The sequence below is a fragment of the Marmota marmota genome, unplaced genomic scaffold (assembly GCF_001458135.2).
Source record: "Marmota marmota marmota unplaced genomic scaffold, marMar, whole genome shotgun sequence".
Taxonomy (NCBI): Eukaryota; Metazoa; Chordata; class Mammalia; order Rodentia; family Sciuridae; genus Marmota; species Marmota marmota.
In genome coordinates, this window is record NW_026000223.1 from 7731525 (window position 1) to 7751003 (window position 19479).

The 19479-nt window shown below is 34.6% G+C and overlaps 1 protein-coding gene and 1 pseudogene across 6 annotated transcripts in view; both read right to left on the reverse strand.

The window, feature by feature from the left end:
* The window catches only part of Nsd3 (nuclear receptor binding SET domain protein 3), a 72657-nt gene that overhangs the window by 15816 nt on the left and 37362 nt on the right, over positions 1 to 19479 (reverse strand). For 3 of the 6 annotated variants that reach the window (XM_048792790.1, XM_048792793.1, XM_048792788.1), the window contains exons 12-18: positions 13743 to 13940; positions 12880 to 13053; positions 8429 to 8575; positions 5041 to 5224; positions 1887 to 2089; positions 958 to 1070; positions 81 to 350 (exon numbers count right to left, since the gene is read on the reverse strand). In XM_048792790.1, coding sequence (XP_048648747.1) covers positions 81 to 350; positions 958 to 1070; positions 1887 to 2089; positions 5041 to 5224; positions 8429 to 8575; positions 12880 to 13053; positions 13743 to 13940 — 1289 coding nt within the window. The remainder of the gene's footprint in view (positions 1 to 80; positions 351 to 957; positions 1071 to 1886; positions 2090 to 5040; positions 5225 to 8428; positions 8576 to 12879; positions 13054 to 13742; positions 13941 to 19479) is intronic. The other 3 variants (XM_015501273.2, XM_048792789.1, XM_048792792.1) reach the window with 2 other exon arrangements.
* On the reverse strand, positions 16346 to 18524 carry LOC125613218 (annotated as a pseudogene).

Here is a 19479-nt window from a genome sequence, read left to right on the forward strand (position 1 = left end):
CTGTTTACACTACAGAAGTATTCCTAAGTAACACAGTTTTGGTCTGTTCCACCCCAACCACTACCTCTATCACATCCTACCTTCTTAATGCTCCTTTTGGTCCTGAGGCCCCAGCCTCTTCGCTCTGTTTTGATGATCTCTGCATCTGGATATAGCCTCTTTGTAAAGCACTGGTTCTGACAACGATCTCCAGCTGGGCAGACCTGTGGGTGACACTCGTACTGTAACATTCTGTTCAGACACTCTGATTCCAGGCCACAAGGGTTTTCATCAGCAGGCTTGCAGTTACAGCGGGGAATCTCCGACAGGTCAGCAACCTGTATCTGTACCTTTCCTATTACTTTGTTAGCCTAGAAAACAAAATCACAAAAGAGAGGGAGGCCAAGGTAAGCAATCTACTAGCAATCTGAACAGAAACATCCCCCCAGCACTGCCCCGCCAAAAGCCCGTGCTATACAGGCCTCTGCTAATATCTTGTGATATGACTCTAAGCAAAGCTCTTTACCTTAATTTCTCTGTGAATAAGCTAAGAATAATAACTCTCCTTGGTCAACAAAAATATCCAAACCTGAAAAATGAATTTTTTGTTTGTTTATCCTGTGTATTTCTCCTTCCACTGGTTGATAAGCATGCTTATCTGTGGGCTCTTTGAAAAAAGAGGCTAAACACCTATATTCTCATTTGGTTGCAGGATAACCTGGTAGAAGAAGAATGAGATTTCACATGAACTATGTTCCTCCTAGATATGAGAGGGCTTATCGAAGTTCTAATCCTCACAGCACTGCAGCTAGGGGCTCCCATCTGACGCCTTCAACAAAAGCTCTAAGTTGGTTTTACAGAAGACAGGCTGATAACTAGCAAAAGTTTTCACAAGTTAAAAAGGGCCTTTAACTACTGAGAGAATAATGGATTTCATCTTGTCTATCAAATACCAGTGTTTTCATGGGTAAGACTCACTTTGATGTGTTTGTAAGGAGGAGGTTTTCTTGAGTTTTTTTCAGTCTCTAGTGCTTCTTTACTTTCTCTTTGTGCTTTCAATTCCTGGAAACGTTTTGCAGCTTCTTCCAGTGCTGACAATAAGACCAAACAAATTACATAATTACTGAAATACAAACACACATGGTCAGGGTAGTAGTTTTATACTATCTTCCCAATGCTCTGCATTTGGCCTGAGATTTTCTTTCTAAAGTCACATTCTGGAAATTACCATTCACCACCAGCATAGGGTTATAATGAAATAGAATATAACTCACTAAACATTACAGCTGTATGCCCGCTGCTGCCTCAGAGGCACTCTACCTTAATGATAGAGACCTCCAAGTGACCCTAATAGTAGGTGTTTACTTTGTACTAGATTTAAATTCATCTCACTCTTACCCAGAAAGCCAAATTTCCTGGCAACTTTTTGTAAAAGCAGTTGTAAAGCTCTTCATAGGAAGCTTTTACTACTCTTGTGGCAAAGGAGTTTCCCTTCATTATGAAGACTATTTGCAGTATAATCTTTGTTTACAGAAAGATTGCTGGGGGCTGAGGTTGGGGCTCAGTGGCAAAGCACTCGCCTAATATGTGTGAGGCACTGGGTTCAATCCTCAATATCACATAAAAATAAATAAATAAATAGATTGTGTCCAACTACACACACACACACACACACACACACGAACAAACGATTGCTGAAGAAATTCTTTTCACGTATATAGCAAAGTCTACTATACTTAAATTCATTTCAGACCTGGTTCTAATATGACTGGAAGTTAGTGGATGCAGGATCATTATGCCTAGTGAAAATTCTCTAATACTAGATGTGCTGTGTGCAAGTGAGGAGATGTGGAGAAATCTACACTGGAGATCTGGTTCTGAGTCACTGTAAACAACATACAACTCACCTTTCTTGAAGGTCTTGTTAATACTAGTCTGTCCCTCAGCAAAGTTTTTGTCTCCTTCAACATAAGGGAACACTCTGCCCTGGTGTACCCAATAGTAGTCATGAGAACCAAAGAAGAACACAGGAAAGTCCCCCAAGTCATGTTTAAGGCCCTGGATGTTCAGTGGCACAGATCTGGGATTGCAGATCTCTGCTGGCCACCATCTGAAAACAAAAGCAATTTTAGACAAAGAAAATGAAACATCACACTATTCTTTACAAAGTTGACAAGAATAAAAAAGGGTTTTGTACTTTGCAATTTTTATTCAGATTTTAAGACCACAAAAATCTTTATTTTTAATCCATCCAAACTGTGCATCATTTGAAAACATTAATTGATTAAATAGTGAACATAGACTATACAAAGTTGGCCCTAAACCCTTGTCTAGTTTCTGTCTTTAAAAATCAATATTTGACATTTACAAAATATAGCTCATGAAAATATTAAAAAGTTTAATAATAAAATCAGAATGGTCCAATACTACTCCAATCCCAATTTGATCCACAAAAGTCATGTTTCTCCTACTCCTGACATACTTAATGCTTTTCAAGATATCAAAGATTATTTATTTCTAGTAGTCTGGGAATTATTTTTAGAATAAAGTACTTCCATGATAAAATATGGCTACCCCCATGAAAATCAACATTTTCTGAATCTCAAATCATCCAGGGCAAACAGTTCTTAATCAAATACAATAGGTTTTATCTCCATTGGTATTTCAGAATCTAATTCATCTTTGATCCAACAAACATGGGATTGGAGCAGAGTGAAAATATAACTTTCACATTATGATCATTGAATACTACAGTAATTGCTAAATGAAACCATCTGCAAGGAGCATTGAACAGTTTTTAGCAACTGGACAAACCAGGAACTGAAGGGTGAAGCTAAAGATCAGAAAATGGGGCCTATATATATACACACACACACACACACACACACACATATATATATAATTATGAAAATAGCATGTGCATCTTTCAAAGCATCATGTTATAGACCAGAAATATGTACAAGTATTACATACAATTATTAATTTTTTTTAAATTAAAATGATGCAGAAATGTATAAGAGAAAAGTAAAAATGTCTCCTTTTGTAATCTTATCCCTGAACCTATTAACATTAGATGCTACTTCTTTCTAAGTATTAAAAACACATGTATCCAGAGCTACACTTTTCAAAAATTATATAAATAAGGCCAGGCACAGTGGCAAGTAACTAGTCCCAGCTACTTGGTAGGCTGAGACAGGACAACTGCTTGAGCCCAGGAGTCTGAGGACAGCCTGGGCCACATATGGAGACCCTGTTCTGAGAAAGGAAAAAAAATGCATAAAATGCAGAAACAAATTGCATATACTTAATACACATTTTAAACAACTATATATCACAGATATGTTCCCATGTTCTTATATACACCTGCATTATCCTTTATTGCCTTCATGTTATCCTACAATATGGATATACATTATTTGACAAATCCCTTATTAATAACTAAGCATTTAGGTTATTTCAAAATTTTACAATTAGAAATAACTACAGTGAACATGCCATTAAATAAATGTTTTGCCTGCTTTCATTTTTTTCTTTAGATAAATTCCTTGAGGTGGAAATGCTACAGTTATAGTTTTCTTAAGTATATGTATTTTTAGATGTAGATGCCACAACCTCGGCCCAGTTACTGTTTTGATATATGATACCAGACTGTCCTCCAAGAGGCAATTATTTCCCCTTGCCCTCAATGGCCACAAAATTAGTAATCTTTTAAATCTTTGTCAATCTTTTAATTGAAAAAAAAAAAGTTTTATTGTGTATTTATTTTTGGTAAATCTGAGCATTTTTCCTGGGATTATTTTCTATTTGCTATTCTTCTGCAAACTGGTTTGTTTTCTTCTTTGCTTCTTTTTCTGTTGAGACATTCATTTTTTCCTATAGAATACGGACCAAAAATATTTTCCCTTGGTTTGCCTTTTAAAACTTTATGACATCTTTTGTTATATGGTATAAACTTATTTAAATATTCAAACTATTAAAAATATTTTTTAGGTCTTAGAAGTTTCTTGTCATATTTTTTGGGGGAAAAAGAGGGGAGGGGCCTTTATGACTTTAATGTCCCTGATCCTAAATAAAAATGAAAATTTGAAATAAGTAAGTAAACAAACAGCATATTTAAAACAAAACAATATAGCTCTTACTAAAACAAAATTACAATATGGCTGAAATTCTATAGAAATATATGCAGCTTAGGATTCTAATTGAAAAGCACAACTCTTTTGTGTTAACCTGACTAGTTTCTATTTTCTTTGAAAAATAATAAATATATGCCTCAAAGTGCAGAATTTAAAAAAAATGTATGCATATGTATTTAATGAAGGCTGCTTAAAGCCTTAAAGGAAAAGTTTTATTAAAATAATGACAATCACATATACTTTTTATTTCATTCACTTAAGAACTAAAGATTCTGGGCTGGGGATATAGCTCAGTTGGTAGAGCAAAGTTTGCCTTGCATGCACAAGGCCCAGAGTTCAATCCCCAGCGCCACAACAAACAAACAAACAAATAAAAAAACTACTAAAGGTCCTTATTGAAATAAATCTCTTTTTAAATTAAAAAAAGCTCTCTAGACACAGGTTAGGGCTTATAGCCAGAAAAAAATGGGCCAGATTCAGGGGCAAAGAGAGCTATTTCGTTCAGCACATAAATTCTTGATCTTATTAGAGGCCAGAAATCAATATAAATCTAATTAAAACACAAAGAAAACATCATCTACATAGATGATGTTTTCTTTGTGTTTTAATTAATTTATACTGATATAAGACCTTTTATTCCAAAATCTAGTAGTATATAGGTCATTAGTATAAAATAATTTTCAGAATATAAAAGCAAGTCAACCAACAAATCTTAAAAACAACAAAAACAAAAAAACCGAAAGAACTCCAATAACAACATAACCTTTCCAACCCTCTAAAAATTCAGATTGAAAACCTGTTTCCCTTTTTGTTTTTTGGAGAGGTAGGCCTATGCTGCTCTGCCCATCTCCTAGCTACTCTGCATCCAAATAATGAACCTGGTCTTAAGACTGATGGAAAACTTCCTTTTTGCCCTTGGAAAACTTGCCTGTAATTTCCCAATTTGACCCAAACAATCTGCTTGTAATGTAGTTTCTTGCCAGCTTTACAGTCATCACAATTCCAGCAGCCTTCTGGCATTTCTATGCTCAGGCATTCTGGGTGGAAGGAAGCTGGGCACGATTCACAGCAGAGCAGTCTTCCACCTTGAAACAAATAAACAGTCTTAATAACTGAGAAAAGAGGAAACAGAAAAAGAAAGGAGAAAGTTATCTTTTAAGTGCATTAAATTTGATTTAAATTGGGAAATAACAAAGGGATTGAGTCATATCTATAGCGATGGATTAAAATAGGAAACCATGAAAATATTTACTTTTTTTTTAGGGTTTCAGTGACTAGAAGCTTAGAGTTTCATTAATATAATAATATCTTGACTTTGCTAAAATGTGAGCTATTGAGGTATGAGTTTAGCAAGCTAAGACCCTTTTATATATGATGAGAGAGATGCATAAAATGTTTAGACTGAATAGATTTGGGAACAAGTTTTTCAAATAAATGAGTAGCCATTTTCTTTTTTTTCTTCAGAGCAAGGCAAGAAAGCAATAGTCATCTTTCTATTTTAATCCAGTGCCACACTTAACTAAATCCCTTTACAATAAAATTAACAGTAATGAAAATAGCCAATTGGTTGATCAGTACTTTTGCTTTCTGTAAAAGAATACAAAATAGCAAAGGAATATGGATTCTCAAATTGGTCATCAGTATCATTACCTTAGCAGTAAAAATAAAGAAAATCATATGGGCAGCATAGCAGTGGTTTGCAACTTTTCATCACCAAGGATTCCCTTCCCTTTCTCATAAACCCATGTTTTCGAATATTGTATCAACCAAAAAAACCTGCATTTCAAAATTAACAATTTCTATGATTTTAATTAAGCAAAGAGATGTATAACTAAGGAGTATTATTACATTGTTAAAATCATAGCAAAACATAAACTCATGCACCCTTATTTTACGTGATCATTAGATTTTCCAAAATAATTAAAAAATTTTGTTTACACAAATCTTTTCTAACTTAAAATTATTGAGAACCACTGCTTTATAGCACAGAACTAATTTTCAGTGTAGAATGAAGTACCATATGCAAGGACATCCTGTCAAGTCCTTATTAAAACCCTTTTCTTTTGGATACACAAAATGATCTTTGAATTGATACCAAAACAGGTGTAGCAAAAAAATAAATAAATAAATACAAAGAAATGAGATTAGGTATTTCTAATATGCATTTCAACAAGTGAGTGAAAAGGTTGTTAACCACTGAGAATATAATAGACATTTATTGAGAAAAAAAACTTTCCATTGGAAAATTAGGTCTATAGCCCATGAGTATACTGAGTTTAAAGTCTCATAAGCAAAAGGTTAAGAGCCCTCTATAATAACTTGATTTACATGCTCCAACCTTTTGAGGGTGTGCTATCAAGTTTTCCAGAAAATCTTGTCTTCCTGAACAGACTTTCAAACTTCTGATTAACATGAAAACAAAAAGAAAATCCATATATAACTAATGATGAATTAAATTACTATATTTCCTCTGCTTAAAAGCTTTTACTTAAATCATCAGGATTTTTCCTTTGACTGCAGATCTAAATATAGATTAATTGGGTCAATTCATCAGCCTAGAGATTAGCTTCCTGAATGCTCTAAGCCTAGGTGTGGAATTCTGTAAGTTTAAAGTAAAATGAGTTTATTCATTTTGCCATTGGAAAAGAATGACTGATAGGGAGAATTGTCTTTGCAAACAGCTTTAGAGGACAAGTGATTATTAGCATTGATGTGGAAAAGTCAGGCTTCTCATTTTTAACTTTATGGAATTTTCCTAAATTTTAAGTCCTATTTCAGAGGAAATACAGAGCCAGAATCATCAGTGAAAATCATCATGATAAAAATGTTAAAAATACATAGGGAAATAGAAAAAATTAAAATATGAATGATCTGCCTTGGTGCTATGCAAGAAAACTGCTTTACAATGCAAGATAAATAAGATATAGTTCAAGCTAAGCAGAGGGCTCAAAATAATTTCGGTTCATGTAAAGGTTAATATTGAATGTTGAAAACAAAGTAACAACTGAATTAATCTAATTTTATGTAGGCACCAGCAGGGAAATGAAGCATTTCCTAACATGCCTCAGATGGACTAATTTTATTGCATTTTGAAGTCAGACCTGTGTTTATCTTTGTTTGGGAAGCAGGCAGTATCACCATTAAGGTGATATCTGACTTCAACAGAAAACAAACAAAAAGCCAACACTTTTTCAATAGTTCTAATGGGTTCTAATTAACTTATTTATACTTTCTTTTAGTTAAGAGTTGCCACTTTAGATATCTGACAAACAGCAAAGATAAATCAAACAACATAAAGAACAGGGGTGGGGGAGCCCATTTCAAATATATTTAGTGTGTGTGTGTGTGTATATAAATATATATACACACATACACACACACACATACTTAGTATATATAGTTATGAATGAATTTCTGTTTCTTTTTCTTTTCTTTTTTTTACAAATACTAAACCTGGCCCCTAGATCGTAATGGGAATGTATACAGGAGAAGGCCTTCACCTTCCAAGTTCATTGACTTTTTTATCCCCCTCTGAGACAGAAACTCCTCAAATAATACATTATTGTTCAATCACTTTTTCCTTTTGTTGCAAGTACGCTATGGAAAGCTAAACAGAGATAAAGTCTTCTTTCATAGATGAAATTAACTGGGAGGGACATATAAATGTATACACACATATAAATTCATGTGTATATTTACATGTACATTTAGCTCTTGGTTTTCTGTGAATAAATTATCCATCAGCAACTCAATATCCAGTATTTGAGGTATTCCCCCAATCCCAGCTTCCTAATGTGTCCTAAGACAAGGGCAACTAGTTTTCATAGCATCCTAGCAAAAATTAAGAAACAAAATGACAGACTTATTCTAAAATCAAAGTTTTAAGAATCTGCATCTTGTTTTCCTTCTTTTAATAACCTATGTTGTTATTTAGTTGACAGTAACAAATTATATCATGTCTATTCTCTTCTACCGGGAATGGTAGATCTACATATATCAGAAATTAGAGAAAGAATCCTTAAAATATTATTTTATATTGAACAAAATCCTAGTCTTTCTATTTCAATAACCTAACATATATGGAATGTGTGAAAACTTATTCAAGGATTAAAGTAAAAGTTTGTAATAATGGAATTATTTTAAGCCCTTTTTAATAATTTTGCAGCCAATGAAGACACAGTCACAACCACCAAGGCAGAATTACCAAAAGCAACAGACGGGGTGCTTGACAAGCATACATTTCCCCCCTTCATTTAAAGAGAGAAAAATAGGAAATGCAAAAATAAAAGCAAGAGATAAACTATTTTGATTATTACCTTTCTCACATTTCTTTTTGGAAGCTGACGAAGAAGGAATCATAGGTAATTTCATCAACTCAGCACGATTTGATTCATTCAGTAGGTAGTGGGACTTATAGGCATATGAACTGAACATGGGGTCTGAATGGTCCTGAACTATCAGCCCTATACAAAACAAACAGAAAGAGATGAGCTCCAATGAAACTACCCATGATTCCATGAAGGAAAAAAAAAAACAATACCTATTTTGCAGCTATGCCAAGTTGGGGCTAAGGAAGAAAATGAAAAAAAAAGAAGAAGAAAGGAAAAGAAAAAAGGTCTGACAGAAAGCCTTTTGTAGTTATTAAAGGGGAATAGAGCCAACTCAAAACCTTATCTCTATTATAGAAACCCCTATACTGCAGAAGAAAGGTCCAAATAAGTTCAAGATACACACATGGCATTTAGTATCATAATGAAAACTCCCTGAGGAAAATAAAGCTACATTCCTTAACATTTAGAAGTACTTGATAACAACCCAGAGAATGAAATGACATGTCAATTAGCAAGAAATAAGGATCATTTACATAACATAAATCCTGATCTACCTTCAATATGTCAAGCATAACTTAAGGTATACTTCATTCTAGCTTTCTCTGCCAGTTAATGAAATTTTTCTCCACCAATATGGTACATGATTTTAAAAACACAAGATCACTGTAACCCATCTATGATTCCCTCTTCTCTCCCTCCCTGCCCCTTCCCCAGTTGTGTTCATAATGTAGTTATAAGCCACCATGAACCAGGGACAATGACAGCAAGGAAAACTGCTTTATCTTAGTTACCAGTCAGTTTATAATGATCTAGGACTTTTGAACACAAATCACAAAAGCAATTTCACTTAGAAATAATTTTGAGAGGGAGAAAGAGTTTTGTTTTAAAAAGGGTTACCATTTACTTTTTCCTGTGGATGTTATCTTCATTTGATGCCCTTCACTGAGATAGATTCAAGAAATGTCTCTGAACCAGACAATAGAATGGAACTTGAAATTGCTAATAACATAAGAATCTCCTAAGAAAAGTTATGTAATGTCGAAATAAATTTCACACTTTTAATAGAGGGAGGTGGTATAGTATAAAAAAGTCATAGGCTTTGAAATATGGAAGATCAGGTATAAATGCTAACACGAGTATGACCTTGGGCAAATGATCTCATCTGGGCTTCAGTGTTCTCATCCACATAAAATGGGGAAATAACTTCTCAGGGCAATTGTGCAAAGACTTTCAAACAGTGTTTACTGGAGTTTGATTTACATATGCAAAATAAATTGCTATTACTCCTATTAAAATGAAAACCTTTGGTGCTTTTAAATTACCATTTCAAAGAAAGGTACAGAATGTTAAGTAACTTTCATAACCATTTTCTAGATGAATAAACTACATTGAAAAATGTCTCAGTTTCTCTTATAGCACCTCAAGTGACTCTGTTTATGAATGTAACTATACCTCCAAATCTTGAAATCTCTCAATCTACTTCTAGACATTTTGGACATTAAGACATTAAGAACTAACTTAGCTGGACATAGTGGCACATGCAATCCCAGCAATTTGGGAGGCTGATGCAGAAGGACTGCAAGTTTGAGGCCTGCCTCAGCAACTTAGGTCCTAAGCAACTTAGTGAGACCTTGACTCAACAGATAAAAATGGCTGGGAATGTAGCTCAGTGGTTAAGCACCCCTGGGTTCAATCTCCAGTACCAAACCAAACCAAACCAAACAACAACAATTAAAATAGTGACTTTATATACCCAATAGCCAAGAACTTAAAAAAAAAAAAATCCTTTATGAGGAGTGAAGAATTCTAATTCTGTATGAGGAAAGAAGCAAAATAAGCTAAGTTTTCTAATACCAAATATAAATGATTAAAATGTATCTTTTTGTGTATGATCTTATAAAAGGTCTCTTAAAAGGGTGACCTTTCTAATAATCAATACTTATAAAAGAATACATATTATTTACTTCTGAAAGACTTTTAAGCATTCTCCAATCCCAATAGCTAACATATTTAAAATAAAATTTTGCTAAGTGCTGGAAAGGAAAATGAAGATGATTTCTGTTGATTACACAAAGTTTCAAAAATTAAAATATCGAGAACTAAATAACCTTTCTTAAATAGGCATTTAAATATAGTAAATCAGAATATTTGCCAAATTGATAAGATATAAATACAGATTTTGTTCTTTATTTTTTAATATTTATTTTTTAGTTGCAGTTGGACATAATACCTTTATTTTATTTATTTATTTTTATGTGGTGCTAAGGATTGAACCCAGGACCTCGCACGTGATTGTTAAGTGCTCTACTGCTGAGCCACAACCCCAGCCCCAGATTTTGTTCTTAACATATGGTTTTTGCCCTCATCTACATTAGTCTCAAGCTTTTAATCAAAGTATATGTTAAATTTAATACAATGGCTAGAGTTTTTATAAGTGGACCATTTTTTATCTATCCTAAATTAAAAATACCTGTTTAAAAGATTTCCCAATTATTGAATGAAACAGCAAAAGAAAATATTGTTGAATATACTGATGGCATTGGATTCAGAATACACCCCAAAGTAAGCAAGTTTATAATAGTTATAAACTTGAGGCTTAAAATGTTGGCTAAATTATATTTCCTTATTCATTGCCAGTAAGAGCACCTTAGAATGGTAAAATAGAAAAGGTTTGAAAATTAAGAAGAGACTATGTTTTAAAAAAAAGAGACTATGTTGTCACTGCCACTCATCTGAAAGTCTTTACAGCTAGGCACTCAACTGATAATTCAATAATTCTTTCCTATCTTTATGTTCTTTGGGGAGGAATGAAAATGAGAAAGGCATTAATGACGGTTTTCAATTTTTTATTTGCCTACTTAAATCCTTTCTGTCACCTGTTACAATGTGGCATGAAACAATCTTAGCCCTCCTCCTCCATGTAGCAGCCAGGTTTTAGAGCAGGACATAGTTTAACTGGCTAGTAAATAGTAAAGAAAAACAATGTTTCTACTCCAATGGCAGCTAGCCAGCCATATGTACCACTAACCCAGCTGGCTACTACACAAAGTGCCGCAGTTCGGCTGCAGCAAAATAATCGGGGGGTGACGAATAACTTGTGTAGATTGATACAGCAGGAGTAGGAGCCGTTTATTGCAGGACAGGAGCAGTATTTATACATTCCACAGAGCTTATCTAATTAGCATAAACTAGATACATCAGTCAACCAATAAGGAATCTCTACACTTAATGGCTCGCTTTTGTTACTTCTCAAACCATTCCCTCTGGCATTTTGCCAGGCACCATCCAGACTTGTTTACGAACTTTAACATTCCCCTGGCTAAATGCCAGGTGTTATTTTGACTTGTTTACAGACTCTAACAACAAAGGACCACCATTTAGTTAATCTTTCACTGTCTACCTATTTACTGTAAGTTATATTTTTTAAATAAAAGAAACAAAATCAAGACAACCTAAGATCTGTTATGCAATCTAAATCCTACTTTAAAAATATTTATATAGTATTGTCACCAAATTAACTCTCCTTAAAACAAAAACAAAAATATGCTTTCATCTTTAATATAGTACATAATCAAACAGTACTGATTTACCTTAGTGTCCTTTCAAATATTTCACACAGAGGGACGTTCAGAATACTTAGCACTTATATTAAAAATACAACAAAACCAGTATTGGGGGCTATAATGTTTACTAATTACAAACAAGAAGTTTCCTTATCATACAAAGCTGGATACTGCATATTACAGCCAAACTAAAGAAGTTCTATTTTATGTGTTCCAGGAGAACTCAAGTTCACTGACCAACCTCCCAACCCCCAGGACACAATATTGTTTCAATTGATCAATCTTTTGGCATACTTAAGTATCAACAGCTGGCAAATGAGAAAGCTTGCATTGCTGGCTCTTAACTAAGCCACCACATATGTTGTCTTGGCTGTGTCCCATCAGGCCTTCTCAATGCCAGACCAAAACATTATAAAATACAACATAAACAATCAAAAAATAAATGTGCTAGTTTTGCCTTCCAAGTGAAGTCTCAATCAGTTAAAAGTCTGGATCGAAGAAGATGACATGGGACGTATTTACTTGGAATAGAAAATTTATTTGTAGAAGGGAACAGATTAATCTTTTGATTAATAGAAATGTTAACCAAATAAAAAACTAAGAATTTATCTGTACTTCTAAGATATTTTCTCAAATGCAGATTTTGGCTTATTGAAGAATTCATACTCTTTTAACAATTTGGATGTCTAACACTGTAAAAGGGACTTAGTTGCTAGAATGTTCATCTCTCTCAGGGACATAATAAAATGGAATTTGGAACTGGGAGGAGATTGTACTAGGTGACCTGAGTTTTCTCCCAATGCTGAGACCCATTTTAATGGAGAAATATGCCAACAGATTAAAAATAAATAAAGAGAAAGGACTGACACTCACCTCTGGCACAAACGAAACAAAAGCCTACATTTACAGCAGAAGAAGAATTACTGCTCCGTTTGGAATGATTACTACAGATGAGAATGTAGGAGGATACAAATATGCTTCCAGCAGCAATGCAAGCATCTCCAGAGTGATAGGCAACTGGACATCTCAAACATCTCATCATGCGTCCTGTTTAAAGACAGGTCAACAAAGAATCTGTACAACAAAGCATTGGCTGGATATGAAATGAGACTTTTGTAATTAGGCTGTTTGGGTTCCCACATGACACCAGTGATTGGAATAGTAAATATTTTCCTTCACTAGGCTTGCTCTCTCATTCCTATGCTATATGGCCCTTAAATACAAGCCTAATCATCATAAAAGAAGTGTTCAAAGAAAAAAAAAATTAGTTCTAATGTTGGAAAGATGGTGATATGCAATCTGGCACTTGTATAAGGGATTTTCAGGGTAGTTTTGAACATATGGAATTTTCTTCTCATGGTCTGAATTGGCAATTTTATTTCCATTTAACATGTTGCTGATTGTGTTGAGGTTTTTTTTTTTTTTTTTTTTTTTTGGTGGGGGGGTACTGTGGATTGAACTCAGGGGTCCTTAACCACTGAGCAACATCCCCAGCCCTTAGAGCCTCACTAAGTTGCTGAGGCTAGCTTTGAACTCATGATCCTTCTCTGCCTTAGCCTCCTGAGCTACTAGGATTACAGATGGGCACCACGGCGCCTGGCTGATTGGGTTGAGTTTTTATGCCTAGAGATACACACAGGGACAATACTCAATGTTGTTTGTTAATGTGCTTAATAGATTATTTGCCACTGCACTTTAAATAAAAAAATTGTTGTGTCCTTCTTCAGTAGTGTTACCTTTACTCGCTTTGTGGATATCTTTCTCCATAGAGCAGGCAGAGCAGCAGTGCTGGGGGCAGCGGAATCCTTTTGATTCAAAGATGGCAGTGGGGAATTTGCGGACACAGGCTTCATGATAAAACTTCCCACAAGTACCAACAGAACAACGTTTCACATCTTTACCAGACACCTTACATGAAAAACATGGGTGTTGCCCTGAAAGATTGATGAAGAATACAGATTAAATAAAATATAATTAAAGCATATTCCTTTCAGATAGAAGCAGCAACAGAAATCAAATAGGTGTTCCTAGAAGAAGATCTACTATTACATATAAGAAATTAACATATAAAAAGAAGTATTTAAAATAAATGGCTAAATTAAAAGAATTTCATAAGTTCTGCTGGGATAATTAATAATCACTTTGAAGATACAACACTAAAAACAATTTAGATCTCCAAAACTAATTTCATAAAAAAACCCAAATAGAATTTTTTTTAAATATCTGAGAGCAGAGAGTGGCAGGGTCTTTGCCACACAAAATGAACAAAAGCCATTACCAAATAATAGAGCAATTCCATTTCATAACCATGGACAATTTATGTATGTAAAACAGACACAAAATGAAAACTCATACTCTGAATAAAAAAGGCAGAAAATTACAGATAAGCATATATTATTTAACCTGTAGAAAATCAAGTACAAAAAAAGTTAAAATTACTCACAGAAAAGACAATTACTTTCAAAGTGAGCTAACTCTGAAAGAGAATAATGGAAGCCAGAAAACAACAGAATGCTATCTTCAAAAAGCTGAAAGAAAATAATTACCAAGCCAGAATTCTATACCCAGTAAAATGATTAAGAATCCAGTAAAATCCAAGTTCACTGAGGAGGATTAATAAAACATGGCTCTTTGAGAAAATTAAAACAAATATCCCTGATATGAGTAATAAAAAAACGAGAAAAAGCACTAATGTTAAGTGGTATCAGAAATAAAAAATGGAACATCACTACAAATCCTACAAACATTAAAAATATTAAAAGGATTTCACTACATTTTTGCTAATAATAATTGGTTAGATGAACAGACCAATTCCTAGAAAAACAGAACTTACTAGCACTGGCACAAAATAAATAGAAAATATGAATAGTTTTATGAACTATTAAAAGAAATTGAAACTGTAATTAAATACCTTCCAACAAAGAAAATTTTAGGCCCAGATGGCTCCACCGGTGGATGTGCCAAACATTTAAAGGAAGAATAATGCCAATTATGATAGAAATGGAATAGAAAAAAAGGAACACATACAAGAAAACAGATGTGGAAAAATATGCAACCAAAATGGCTCAGGATTATGTTTTGTTCCATAAAGAGTTTACCCACCCTATGGAGAAAATATATGCAACATACATTAGCAAAGATAACTGAAAAAAGACTTATGAAGAACCATAAATCAAAACAGAAACAAAAGCAGCCTAAATAAAAGTGGGTAGAGTATAAATAGGCAATTTACAAACAGTGGAAAGAAAAAGAGCCAAAAACATTAAAAATGCTCAACTTCAGTAGTAATCAGATAAATGCTAACTGAAACCAGTTATGAAATAAGAAAAAAAACCCTAAAATGGTTATATAATACCAATTTTAAAAAATATTTATTTTTTCATTGTAGTTGGACACAATACCTTTACTTATTTTTATGTGGTGCTGAGGATCGAATCCAGGGCCTCACACTTGCTAGGCGAGTGTTCTACCTCTGAACCACAACACCAGCCCCCATCCCCGAAATAACACCAATTATTGATACAGGTGTGAGCAAACAGGCACTCTTATATTCTGATAGTAGAAATTTAAGTTGTAAAGAACTACCTTAGAAGGCAACTGGGCAATAGCCATTAAAATAAAAGAACATTCACTTCCAGTGCCCTAGAAATTCTACTTCTTAATAAGTACTTAGTTAAATTTATATGTGTAAAAGTATGTTGACTGAATAACTACAATTGCAGAACTGAAATCAACTCATATGTACTTCCATAGAAGAAGGGTTAAATATAACTATCCTATATGCATACTATGGAATACTATCAGCAATCAAATAGAATGCAACTGTATTTATTATAGAAAGAGTTCCTGCAGAACAACAGTATGATATGTTTTTATTGAACATATGTGCATAAACGTTAAGCACACACACACAAACATAAAAACATTGCAGGGTTACAAAGTGACAACACTAGTTGGATCTGGCAAGAGATGGAAAAAAGCAGGGGCCTAAAATTAAGAGTGGTGATCAAGGCCTGGGTGTAGCTCAGTAGTAGATTCTGTGCTTAGCATGCACTAGGTGCTGAGTTTAAACCCCAGCACAAAAACAAAATGACCATGGTAGAAATCAACTAGACAGTACAACTTTTCATACAATATGTTCATATATTACTCGTATAATTGGAAATGAAGATAAAATACTAAGTATAACACTGTAAGACAAAAATGGACAAGAGACATGAACAGAAAAGTCACAGAAGAGTGAATAAAGATATAGGAAAAAAATGCTTAGTTATAAACAAAGAACTGAAAATTACAGTAACAAACTTCTTAAATGTTTATTGAACATCTGGACATCATCTTTTGGGAAGTGTTCATTTGTCTTTAGCCCATTTTCCTTCAATGCTTATAAAAACTAGAAGGGAAAACTACAAGGAATAGTTTTGCCTTTTTTCCCCAGAGGATTAGTTGAATTGCAACATTGTTCTTTGGTTTTGCAAGTGCCTTATCTTTACAATTATCTGAATTATAAAACTTTTTTAAAATCAGTACTTACAAATGTGATATTCACATTTTTTTTTACTGTCTTTGTTGTAGAAATAAAGTACAGTGTTTTTCTTATTGCTGTCCTGTTGCATATATGTAACTTCAAATTACATTTTAACAGGTATATATTTTTGAAGGTAATAGTATTTTTAAAAAATGACTTTTAGGGCTGGGGGTATGGCTCAGTGGTACAGCACTTGTATAGCATGTATAAAGCCCTGGATTCTATCCCCAGCACCACACATATACACACACATTAGAAAAAAGAAAAAAAAGTAACTTTAGAAGTCTTAAAAATTAAAAAAAAAAGTATTTTAAGGGCAGGAGGTTTAACTTTACAGCTTTGCCTAATGCATAAAATACTCTAAATAGCCAGTTGCAGTGGTGCATGTGACTTGGGAGGCTGAAATAGGAGGATCTCAAGTTTGAGCTTCCTGGTTTCAATTCCTGATACCAACAAACAAGAACCAGACAGTATTTATTGGGGGTCCAGTCATCACCTGAAAGTCAGAGAGTTGGTTGTTTTTTTTTTTTTTTAATGAAAGGATCATGACAGGAACAGGGCTCATCATTGGTAGGACTGTGCTGGAGACAGAAACTGACTCTCTGACCTGGCGCACTCAGTGAAGGTAGGGGGAGTTCCCCTGCTCCATGGGCAAGGAAATCACCTCAGCCACTTCATAAGGATGCACAGAATGAACAAAATCTGTCAAGGCTGGGATCAAGGAACTTTGGGTTTTAATCATCATCAGTAACTCACTGTCATCTTCGATATTTCCCGTCCACTCATAGATGGACGAGGGATGAGGTTGATGCAAGCTGCTAGCTGCTTCTCCACCATGGCTCTGGCAATCTCCTTGGTGACCTTTTCATTGGGGCAAGTGACAAAGGCTGCAGAAACCTATCCTGGAACATAGCTAGAGCCCAAGGCTGGTGTGGGCTGGGATGGGGGCTTCCCAAGGCCATGGACAGGAGTGCTTGGGGTAGCAACAGAAGGTGGGAGGCCACAGGCAACAACACAGGCATCCAAAGAATCGACAGAAACAGAGTAGCCTGGGTGGCAGGCATGTAATAAGAAAACAGCACACACCATGTGACAGTAGCCCTCTTCTTGTTTTTAAAGCAAAATTTCTCTTAAATTTCAAGATAAGTATGTGCCAAATTAGATCATATTTAACTTTTTTTTTTGTGTGTGTGTATGTGTGGTACTGGGGAATGAACCCAGGGCCTTGCCCCATGCTAGGCATGTGCTCAAAACTGAGCCACATCCCCAGTCCATTTTTAAATTTTATTTTGAGGCAGTGTCTTGCTAAGTTGCTGAGACTGCCTTAAACTTGGAATCCTCATGCCCTGACCTGAGGAGTAGTTAAGGTCCTGCACCACCACAGCCAATTTATATACGACCTTTTTCACCCCCATTGCTTTTTTTTTTTTGCTTCTAATTAGTTACAGTAGAATTCATTCTGACATATCATACATAAATAGGAGTATAACTTTTCAATCTTCTGGTTACATACAATTTGTTGGCAGAATTCTATTAGATTTTAAACTATGGAGAGAAGTCCTATGAGTATTTTAACATGAGTTATGTGGTCCTTTCTATTGTAGTTCAAATCAGGATTTGCATACTTAAACACTTAAGGGGTCAGGAAGGTTACAACAATGACTGGAGTAACCAGGTTTTAGAAAAAGAGAATTGTGTGGAATTTGGGGAACTAGAAGTACAAGCCTCCAAATGAAAACACATTCTGAAGGCCAAACAAAACAATGTGAACATAATTTAACCCCAAGGCTGCCAGTTGGAAACTTGTTCTGAAGTTTTACTATATCTAAATGTGATGAACTAAATATTTTATATAGAGAAAAATATGAAGTTTCTATGGCTTCTGGAGTTTAATTTATATGTATGTTTGTTATGATTTGTATATGAGATGTCCCCCAAAAGCTCCTATGTTAATGCAGGAATGTTCAGAGGTGAAATGATTAGATTATGAGAGCTATAACCAAATCAGTGTATTAAAACAGATTAATAATTTGAATTGACTAATGGGGTGGTAACTGTAGGCAAGGAGAGCAGGGCTGGAGGAAGTAGATCACTGGGGGGGCAAGCTTTGGTTTATATTTTGTCTCTGGTGCCTTGCTCTCTTTCTGCTTTCTGGCTGTCATGAGCTAAGTAGCTTTCCTCTGTTGCACCCTTCTGCCATGATGTGCTACCTCACCTCTGGCCCAGAGCAATGGAGTTGGTTGACCAGGACTGAGACCTGTGAAACCATGATCCCAAATTAAATGTTTCCTCTTCTAGGTTGTTCTTGTTAGGTATCTCCGTCACTGTGACAGAAGATTAACATAATGTGTGTATATATGTAAGTATGTGTGTTAGGATATATGACTTGCAATGTACTTTCTACTTAGCCAAGGCAACAGAAGGCAATGGAAAAGAGCAAGAACTCTGGAGTCAAACTGCCTAGGTTTATATTCGAGCTTCATCATATGCTACCTTTGTAACTTTGGGCAAGGTAATGAACTCTCTAACCCTCATTTTCCCTTTTCTACAAAATGGAAATAATAATGGTACTCATTTCATAATATTACAAGGATCAACTGACAGAGAAAGATAAAATGCACCTGCATTTAGTAAGAGTTCACTAAAAAAAAGGCCAACTTTTTGTCTAAAGAATTTTAGAAGCATACATTCAAATGAAAAAGGAAAACATTTGTGATTATCCAGATAAAGGGGGGAAAGGAGTGTAGGAAAATTATTAATAGAGTCAAAGGAAAGATCAGCATATCACATGTAGTTGATATATAATTGGCTCTTAGTTCCTCATAGTTAAAACAAACCAAAACCAAACACAAACAAAAAGACCACATAAACTCAATTCCTAGAAGCACTATCATGCTATCTTCAGTAATCCTTCCCTTCCTTCCCTTCCCTTCCCTCCCTCCCTC